Here is a 10,682-nt window from a genome sequence, read left to right as displayed (position 1 = left end):
GCGCGCTACCACGCCTGGCTAATTTTTGATTTATTGTAGAGATGAGTTCTCGCCAAGTTGTCCAGGTGGGTCTTGAACCCGCGGGCTCAGGCAATCCACTCATCTTGGCCTCCCAAAGCGCTGGGATTACAGGCTGAGCCACCGAGCCGGGCCACTAAAAATTCTTTATATTAAATGATCTCTGTTCAAATAATCAGCATGGTTTCTGTCTCCTGACTGTACTGTGATTGATACAGTGGTTATACCCATTTATACTTTTTGTGGCTACATATACTTGCCAAACCTTGGTATTTTTCATCTTTGTTTATTTTAGCCATTCTACAGGGGTGTAGTACTGTTGCATTGTAGTTTTTAATTTGTATTTTCTTGATGGGTAATGAAATCAAGCACCTTTTCATTTGTTTATGGGTTGTTTGGGTATTCTCTTTTGTGAAATAGCTGTTCAAGTCTTGCTGATTTTTCTGTTGGGTTACTGCCTTTTTAAAAATTGATTTGTAAGAGTTCTGTGTATATTTTGGACATGAGTTCTTTGTTGGCTGTATCACCCCATCTCTCTGTCAATATGCCTGAGCAACCTTACTAGTAGTTCAGAATGTACTTCCTTTGATTAAATGGCCCTAGGGATTGAGTTACTGTGTTATTCTTATGTTAGCACCTCAACAAACATAAGAGTAGTATAATAGAGCCCCTGTAATATTCCCTATTGTGAGAAGATGGGATTATGTATTTTATTCATGCATTTGTTTATTCATTTTACAAATCTCCTTGAGGATATGTTTACTGAACATTAATTATGTGCAAGGAACTGGACTAGGTAGGTCAGCTTGCTTCTTTCTGAAGTACTAGAGTTTAGCTTGGGAAGTTTACACATATTGTCATTGTAATGAAATAAGACTCTTGCAGATAGATTTTAAAAATTCTTCAAGAACTCAGAACATTTGTGAAAATTGAACAACTCATAGCCACAAACTCTCTGAGGCCAGTGAATAACATTACCTGAAAAAGTCCTGTGCAAATGTTAACAATGCTGTCTAGATTTCATTAAGACTTGTGGTTTTATTCATTCATTCATTCATTTACTCAAATCAAATATTTATTAAGTACATATTATCTGAAGCTGATTTCCTAGGTATGTTTTTTTTTCTGCATACTCATCCTGGGTGGTATCTTCCACTCCTATGACTTCAATTACCAACTGTCTATATGCTGATAACCCCCACATTTATTCCGATAGCCTGGAAGTCCTTCAGAGCCTTAGACTCAAATATCTGTCTGATGAATACTGTGGCTTAGATGCCTCAATGCACTTGACATACAATGTTTCAAGACTTAACTCATTCTTTTCCCCCCAAAAATATTTTCTTTCTGTGTTTGCTCTTTCAGTGTATGACATCAGCTACTACCAGTTTCCCAAGCAAGATACTTGGAAATCTTCCTTAATATCTTTTTTATTCACACTCGCCCACCATATCCTATCAGTCACCAATGGCTTTTTAAGTTGACAGCTAAACTTGTATATCTTTTTTGTATATAACATGATGTTTTGAAGTATATATACATTGTGGAATGACTAAATCTAGCTAATTAAGATATGCATTACAGGACTGGGCATGGTGACTCACACCTATAACCCCAGCACCTTAGGAGGTCAAGATGGGAGGGTCATTTGAAGCCAGGAGTTTGAGACCAGCCCAGGCAACATAGTAAGACTTTGTCTTTACAAAACAAAACAAAACAAAACAAAACAAAACAAAATTAGCCAGGAGTGGTGGTGCAGTGCCTGTAGTCCTAGTTACTTGGGATTCTGAGGTGGGAGGATAGCTTGAGCTTAGGACTTCAGGTTACAGTGAACTATGAGCTACATTCACACCACTGCACTCCAGCCTGGGCAACAGAATGAGACTTAACATCCACTCTATTAGCATTTTTCTTTTTTAAAAATTCATTTCCAATAGATCTTGAAAACAGCATTTTTCAAGAACACAATACAATACATTGTTATTAACTATAGTCACCATGTACAATCTAATCACTTACATCTTTTGATTCAACTTCTTATATACAGTATCTTTCAGATTAGTCTATTCCTTTCTCATGGCCAGTACCATAACCCATACTACAGGCATTTCTTCCTTATATCTCCTAATGTTTCCCTGCTTTCAGTCTTTCCAGTTTCCAATCTAATCTCTCTCATTTGTAAAACCCTTCAAGATCTCCCTTTGTTTGGTAAAGTCTGAATTCCTTATATGGCTTATAAGATCCTCTATAACCTGCTCCAGTTGCCTCTCTGATGTCACATCTCACTACTCTATCTCTCTCTCTGGCACTTACTCCCACTAGTCTGTTAGACCTCACCAAATTCTGCTTCCCTGGAGGTGCCTTCCCAGATCCTCAAAGGTGCCCTCCTACAAAGCTCTCTTGCTTTCCTTATTTCTTATTAAATGGTAACCTCTGTCAGGCCAGAGCCTTTATTTCATTAGCCACAGTAACCCAAACAAGTTGCCTTATTTGTTGACATATTTAATTAATTTCTTAGAACTCAGGGATAGCCATTACTGCAGCTGCAGAATAATTCTTTTATTAAATTTAAGAACGATTTCAGATCCTTTTAATAGGGAGATGTCTGGGCATAATCTAGTTACAGTTAACACACTTGGAGTTGTGTATAAAGCCAAAGTCTGTCTTATTTACTCAGATGCTTCTAGTGAACTATTGTTTGTTATGAGCATGTGTTAAAAGTTTGTCTGCTGAGATAGAAAAAGATAGAGAATTCCACCCTAAAGAATGCATTCTGGAAATGAATAATTAGGGTTTTGCTTTTCAAAACTTGCCTCCTTACCATTATCCTATGTAAAATTTGATTCAACAAGATTATTTTACATTCCAGGACAATTTCTGGGAGAGAGTCTCATGCTGGCAAACAAGAAGTTATTTGTCTGTGTTTATATTTTTTCCCCCTTCCAAAACACAAAATTGATAAGAAAGCAGTAAAGGCCAATTTTAAAGGGACCATTAAATCTCTCCAATCTTTTTCAAATTCTGTTAAATTAGTTCTATATTATGGGAACTAATAATAATTGTATTTCCAAATTAACTCAGAATTTTGAGTTAGGACCCTTTCACATGCTATCTTGGGTTAATAATCTAGTGGTATTATGTGAAAATTTTTCTCTTCTTGACAATAAACAAAGTGTTTTGATTAAATAGATAATAGCCCTAATTGCTTCATGGCCGTAAAGTAGTAGCATTTATGGATGCTATAAACTCTGCTTAAATTTTAACAAGCCTATTAGTTGAGTTATTCCTCCTGATGCTGGATAACCCGAAGGGCCCTGTTCCAACCTAATATATACAATTTAGCAAAGCAAGGCATGAAGAAAGTAACACAATGTCTTCTTATAATTCCCTGAGATTGAAATTTAGTTTATACCCTTGGCAGTGAAATAGTTTAAAACTATTTAAATAGGATTATACCTTACTATACACTGAGTAAAAAACTATAATTTCTTCAGGTCTTTTTTAAAAATTTGAGGTGGGACCTTGCTATTCTGCCCAAACTCCTGCCTCAGTCTCAGCTTCCCAAGTAGCTGGGACTACAGGCATGTGTCACAGTTTTTGGCTATTCTTCACGTATTGTTGTTGTTGGGGGGTGATTATTACATTGATAGTATGTTTTAAATTTATGTTATGTTAATGCTCTGAGATTACTCAAAATATCTTTCCTTCTTTGAACTGATATATAAATGTTGAATTGCAGCAATATGGAAAGAATTGATTTCATTGCAAGGTCAGGGTTAGGTGGTTAAATAAGTACCTCAGAAAAATAAATACACAATATAAGGAATGTACATTTTCGAAAATTTCTCCTAGAATATGTTTCCTGGCACCTACTATTCAGTATATTTTTCTTGACTGACTAAATGTGTAAATCGTACTAATCCAGGTCTTGTCCCCTACAATTATCCCAACTCTGAATTAACAGTAATTATTTTCTGAGCTTCCACCCAAATTTTAGATGATTTTGTTCCCAAGTTATGGTAGCTGGAATGGCTTTTAAAGTGCCTAATTAAGAATAATTTGTTGATAATCATTATATCTTTGAATAATTTCCTTTCCCCTTTCATTCTTTTAAACTGCCTTTATACTTTCCAAGGCTCATACTGTTTTTCATTCCTTAGGTTAGTTTTATTAAATAAAAGAACAAAACTTTTTTCTCTCTGCCTTTTAATACATGTGACCCTTTCTGTCATCCTTTCCTTGATCCTTTCCAAATCAGTAGCAGTTGCCATAAGTGACGGCTGAGAGACAAGATGCCAAGTACAATGGCTAAATTTAAAGAGCCGCATTTGCACCTGTTGTTAACTGGCAATGACCAGTCTCCTGCCCACAGTTTCCTCTACCCACTGCCACTCACCAAGTACAAACTATAGCCCAGACTCTTCAAGTGTTCACGTGTAAATAAGTACTGATGAAGATTATATACATTATGTCAAATTTAAGGACACATACAGCATTTTGAGTTTCAGAAGCTGAAATTAGGGCAAAATTCGGCAATAATAGAAACATGTATCTGACCTCGAATAAGGCAGACTAGGAATTGACCAGGTATTTTATGAATTTTTTAAGACTTTTAAGAGACTATCACCCCAAAATAATTTTTTTTAGACTTCCCATACTTTGTGAAATTCTTTTAGATATCAGCATCGGAAGCTTGAATAAATGAAAGTGTCGTGTGAAAGAGGCAATGTAAGGAGTAATTGACATCATCTAGAGTTAGCTTCAACTAATTTGCCAGATTGGCAACTCAAACCTGAAAAAAGTTCTGTAGGAGAAAGATTATTATCATACAAAGATAATTATCATATAAAATACGCGTGAAGTGGTAAGAGAAAGGGACTGTGTATGGCCTAGTCAGTCAAAATAGCCTAATTAACGAGTTCTGATAATCAAGGCATGTGACAGACCTCACATCAGATTAGCTCAGATCCAGGACTGAGATACCATGACAGAAAGTCAAACAACAGATCATGAGAGCACGCTAGCATTTACTCTCAGAAGGGGTTGAAATGGTGTTCAAAACAAGAGTAGGACAGGTAGCAAAGAGTTGCAAGTTGGAAGTTTCAGGGTCTGTTCAGGGTGTGGACAGTAGATATCTGGAGAGTAGATTGCTGAGAGAGGAGAACGACTTTTCCAGTTTGGGATTTTGTTGTAGTTCAGCCCTGTCAGAGACTCTAATCTTTTGGCACTTTTGAAAATTCTAGAATGGATGGTGTTGGGTTCCATAAGAATGTGAGCTGAATTCCTATGTACTTAAGAGGTGTGGTTTATTTGAGTGTAAAATTAGTGTCCCGCCCCTCTGAGTAACTTCAGGTAGAGACAAAAAACTTCCTAGATTCAAAAGTCTAGTAAATAGTACAGGAGGCTACAAGCACATCTAACACCAAATGGACAGCTTTAACATTTGCTGACTTTGAGACCAGCCAGGGCAACTTGGTGAGACCTCGTCTCTACAATAAAATAAAAAATTAGCGCACCTGTAGTTCCAGCTACTCAGAAGCCTGAGGTGGAAGGATCGCTGGAGCCCAGCAGGTTGAAGCTGGGGTGGCCGTGAGTGTGCCACTGCACTCCAGCCTGGGTGACAGAGTGAGACTCCAACTCAAAAAAAAAAAAAAAAAAAAAGGTGCTGACAACTTCTCAGATCCAGAGAAACATGAACAAAGACAATCCTATTTGAACAAGCTCTGCCCTTCTCAACTCAGTGTTTTTTTGCTGTTCTTCTCTTGACAGAAAAATCTTGCAGACTGGATGTTCCTGACCTAAAAGAATGTTAGATTATAGGATCACTAAATTGTAAAATAAATATAGAGTCAGTCATCCTTTGTAGACCAGGATGTGAGCCTTCTGCCACACCAACGTTTTTAGAGAAAGTATGTAAATATATTTCTGATTTAGAGTGGGATTGCAGTAAGAGTAGGGGAAATGTGAGTGTTGGAGGAAAAGAAGACAAACAAAAATGAAGAAGGAAAAAATGTGTGTGTGTGTGTGTGAATGAAATGAGAATAGATACAGATGTAGACAGGAAAAGATATGTAGTTGAGTCCTTCTCAGCTACACAGACTAGAAATTTACGATTCAAATGAACTGACAGAAAAAGGACAGCCGAGATCATAGAAACTAGAAAGTCATGGGAACAGGAGTGGTAGTGATGGAGAGATGACTGCAAATGAGTGTAGAAAAATGGGAATATGACATCTGGAAAAAAAGTAAAGCAAAAATAGCTAGCAAACAGATTTAGGCTGTGGTTCATGATACATATTTGAAGGTAAAACCCTTTTCTTTTGGCCTTCCTCTTTATATACCTTTCCCCAATCTTTAAAAACTGCTGATTTCACTTGAATAATAGTTCACTTTATTAGTGAAATATAAAACATAGCCCCCAGACCTCTGAGCAGATTCATCTGATGCTTTCTTGCTCATGTCAATAAACCGTGGGTATCTACTCTAGCTATTCTGGAATGCTTAGGTAAATACTCCATTGAGTTGAGTCATACTTGGGAGTTGACGTCAGTGTACATTTTAGTAGAGAACCTAGTTAAGGTTTCATGCTCCGGGAAACCTGTTCTGATCAGTTTTGGCTTAAAAAAAGATCAACCTGGTTTTAGGGATTGGCACAGAAGCCAATTCTGTAGGCATGAGGTTTTAGTGACCATATTTTTATAATTATAAAGTAATATGCAGGTGGAAATGCCTTAAACTATTCAGAAGGATAGCTACTCCTAAAACTTCCCAGAGGTAACATGTTTTCTTGCTTATTCTTCTAGAAATTACTATATATCTATCTAAATTATATAGGTTACTTTAACAAGAATCATCTATACTATGTTACCTGTCATTTTTAAAAGTATAGATAGAATTCATTTTCTTGATCTCTCTCTTTCTTTCTTCAGACTAGAAAATATAGTTTATTTAAAGTAAATTAGGGAGAGAGAGAAAAAGAGAAGATTCATCTGTCCAAGGTGGGGGAGGGGGTCAAAGCCAGGAAGCATGGCGACAGCCATAGCTCAAAAAGCACATGGCCACACCAGAGTCTAGCAAGGCAATGGCCTCTTTCTTTCTTTTTTAAAGAGACAGGGTCTTGCTCTGTCATCCAGGCTACAGTACAGTCGCATGATCATAGCTCACTACACCCTCAAACTTACTGGGCTCAAATCATTCTCCTGCCTTAGCTTCCCTAAGTGCTGGGATTACAGGCATAAGCCACTGCACCTGGTCCTCAATTTTTTAATGGTTGAATAATATTTAATAATATTTTGTTCCAAGATTAGTGTCAAATTTATTTAACCAATTCTCTGTTGGAAGACATTGAGATTTTCTTTAAGTTATTTTTCATAAAAATGATGATCTTTTTAAGGTTTTTGTGGTTGCTTTGCCATCTTTTTTTTTTTTAATTAATCGAGGTCTTACTCTGTTGCCCAGGCTGGACTGCAGTGGTATGCTTACAGTTCACCACAGCCTTGACCTCTTGGGTTCAGGCAATCCTTCCACCTCAGCCTCCCGAGAAGCTGGAAATACAAGTATACACCACCATGCTTGGCTAATTTTTTTATTTCTTTGTAGAGATGAGGTTCACTATGTTGTCCAAGCTGATCTTGAACATCTGGGCTCAAGCAATCTTCCCACCTCAACCTCTCAAAGTGCTGGAATTACAGGCATGAACCATCACACTTGACCTGCTTCTTTTTAAAATGTGGTATCTTAAAGTTATCAACACAATCTCTGGCACCTAGCAGAGGTATTCAATGAATGTTAATTCTCTTTCCCTTCATATGTTTCCCTTCATATAAAAGTTTGTATGTATATGCATATAATATACTTTTTTTTTTTTTTAGGTATGAAGACGACTTTCTGTTGAGTTATCTACACTTTTCCCCCATAGGACCTGGCCAACCAGTTCATATGAGGTATATCCTTCGTACCTATGGAAAGTTTACTCTGTGAGGAGATAACTGACATTTGTTTAGATTAACTGCTGACCCTGGATTATTAGAATCCAATGTAGTCAGTGGATCCTCAAATTATACATCCTGCTTCTGGTGCATCAGTGGTTTCATCTCAGTAGATAAAAGATTATATATTTTGATAAATAGGAAGGGAGAAAACTTTTGGTAATCCCTCCAGTTTCAGGTCTGTGCACTTAAAAAAAAAACATTTACTGTGGTTCTTTTGCTAATGCACAGGACTAAACCTCAATACTGTAGGGTGCACATCTAATTTTCATACTTAGAAAAATTGGGGAAAGCCAACTCCAATAAAATTTCTCAAAGTGTAAAGTGGAGATGGAAGGAACAGTTCTGATTCATAGCCAGATTTGGCAAAGGCACAGGAAATAGAAACAAACTAAAATTCATGGTGATCTTACTAAGAAGGTGTGAACGGGTGAGAGAGAAGGAAAAATGGCATGGCATCCTGGGTAAATACATAAAATGCAGTTGGGATAAATATAGATGGATGGAAAATGATTGTAAGTGAAGTTGCTCCAAGAATGTCATGAATGTCCAACTAGAGGGATTACTGTGTGCAGCTGTTGAATAGGGGCTTATTCCTTAGCTCTCAGGTTCCACTTATTGGACGATACAGCTTTTTGTGAGTGGCAAGATACCTTACCTGTAAAGGCCAATCGTCTTACCGTTCTGGGGTGGGTGGGGCATAGTATTAAACAAAAACTGCTACTTCATTATTTAGCTATTCTTGGCCAAGAAAGTACCATTTCAATGATGTAATTTTCCCTGCATTTTTTCTTGTTGATTTAAATTTGTTAACTAAGGCTATACTACCAAGATGTTTTCCAAAATTTAGAATAATACTTGTATTTGCTTTCCAAACTCTTTTCTGCTCCAGATTTTAAAAGGAGATGTGAGAATTAATCAGCTCATAATAATAAATAGATAGTAAGGATATATATATATTTATATATATATATATTTATATATATTTGCATTGGAGTCTTACTCTGTGGCCCATGTTGGAGTGCAGTGGCACACTCACGGCCACCCCAGCCACTCCAGTATCGACCTCCAGTGATCCTTCCACCTCAGCCTTCCAAGTAGCTGAAACTACAGGTGCGCACTACCACGCCCGGCTAATTCTTGATTTTATTGTGGAGATGAGGTCTTGCCAAGTTGCCTGGGCTAGTCTCGAACCTGTGGGCTCAGTCAATCCACTTGCCTAGGCCTCCCAAAGTGCTGGGATTACAGGCTGAGCCACCCAGACCGGCCAGGAGATGATGATGATGACTATTATTTTGAGTTGGAGTCTCACTCTGTCACCCAGGCTGGAGTGCAGGGTCGTGCTCTCGGTCACCGCAGCCTATACCTGCTGAGCTCAGGTGATCCTTCCACCTCAGCCTTCCAAGTGGCTGGAGGAGATATATTTTTAAGGAAACTCAAGAACCCAAAGTCTTTCTTACACAGTATTCAATGAGTTTTCATTATGAGTTTTTTTGTGAAAATAAGTATTTTTCAAAAGAAAGTGATTGCTATTCCGGTGTATTCTAATGGTAAAATTATGAGGCTTCATTAAAATAGCCTTTACATCATTTTTTTTTTTAAATTACGGTATCAACTTGTTCTATTTCTGTGGTTTAATAAATGTAAAGTCAAATATGGCAAGAAAATGGTGCTACGTCTGGAGAGTGTGAGAATATCAGTATGAAGGTGCTTTAAAAATGAATTGGAAATGTGAAGTTAATAAAGGGCTGTTAACCACTCTGATGGCATGTACTCATTCCGGGACTTTGACATTGTAATCATTCTGCCCCTCCTATACTATGCTACACATCACAGTCATTAAGTCACTCCATGACGTGGGGTTAATTTCAACATATCCAAATCCTATCAGTTATTCATGATAACTCTGGACGTGTTGTTGAGAGTTACAGCATACCTAGTTAATGATTATAAATTTGGTGCCTATTTTGCCAACTTAGAACACTTAGAACCCAACTTACAACAAAGCTTTGAAAAGATGTCTATTTCCCCAGTTACCCTTATCATGGCTTTATCCTTGGTGAAGATTAGTCGAATCGAGCGTGCCATCTCTACTGCTGCTATTTTGAGGGGCTTGGTGCCAATTACCGGTTCCCTAGAATTTGCCCGTAATTGACTATGTCCCATTATAGGTAACTCTGGAAGTGACAGGCAGCCCCAAATGTGGTTCTCCCGCCTGTCGATTGGGCCTTGCAGGAAGCCCCGCCTCATCAACTCCGTCAAGGGCGGCCGTTGGCCCGGCGTCGGTGAGTGGCGGGCCTTAGCTCCGCCCCGGCCGTCCGCTGCGCTGCCTGGGTCGGCGCCGTTTCCAGTTGAGAGATGGCGGCCGCCGCAGGTAGATCGCTCCTGCTGCTCCTCTCTTCCCGGGGCGGCGGCGGGGGCGCCGGCGGCTGCGGGGCGCTGACTGCCGGCTGCTTCCCCGGGCTGGGCGTCAGCCGCCACCGGCAGCAGCAGCACCACCGGACGGTGAGCGAGCGCGCCCGGCGGCTCCGGGAGGGCGGGGCGGCGCTGGCGTGGGGGAGCCGCCGGCGGGCAGGCCGCCGGGGCAGCGGGCGAGTTACCTCAACTCCCGGCCGCTCCCGAGGCTGCCGGCACCGAGGAGCCGCCGTGCCCTTCAGGCGCCTGCGGCGGCGACCA

The 10,682-nt window shown here is 39.2% G+C and overlaps 1 protein-coding gene across 1 annotated transcript in view; it reads left to right on the top strand.

Annotated features, from left to right (window-relative positions):
• Positions 1–10,343: 10,343 nt before the first annotated feature.
• MCU (mitochondrial calcium uniporter) overlaps positions 10,344–10,682 on the top strand; it is a 212,173-nt gene continuing 211,834 nt past the window's right edge. Inside the window, exon 1 of the mRNA XM_021709540.1 lies at positions 10,344–10,511. Within this exon, the coding sequence (XP_021565215.1) occupies positions 10,365–10,511 (147 nt within the window). The 5' untranslated portion in view covers positions 10,344–10,364. The remainder of the gene's footprint in view (positions 10,512–10,682) is intronic.

The sequence above is a fragment of the Carlito syrichta genome, unplaced genomic scaffold (assembly GCF_000164805.1).
Source record: "Carlito syrichta isolate Samal-C Ts95f unplaced genomic scaffold, Tarsius_syrichta-2.0.1 Scaffold254036, whole genome shotgun sequence".
Classification (NCBI taxonomy): domain Eukaryota; kingdom Metazoa; phylum Chordata; class Mammalia; order Primates; family Tarsiidae; genus Carlito; species Carlito syrichta.
Note: the sequence above shows the minus strand (reverse complement) of the source record. Positions and strands in the feature narration are given on the sequence as shown.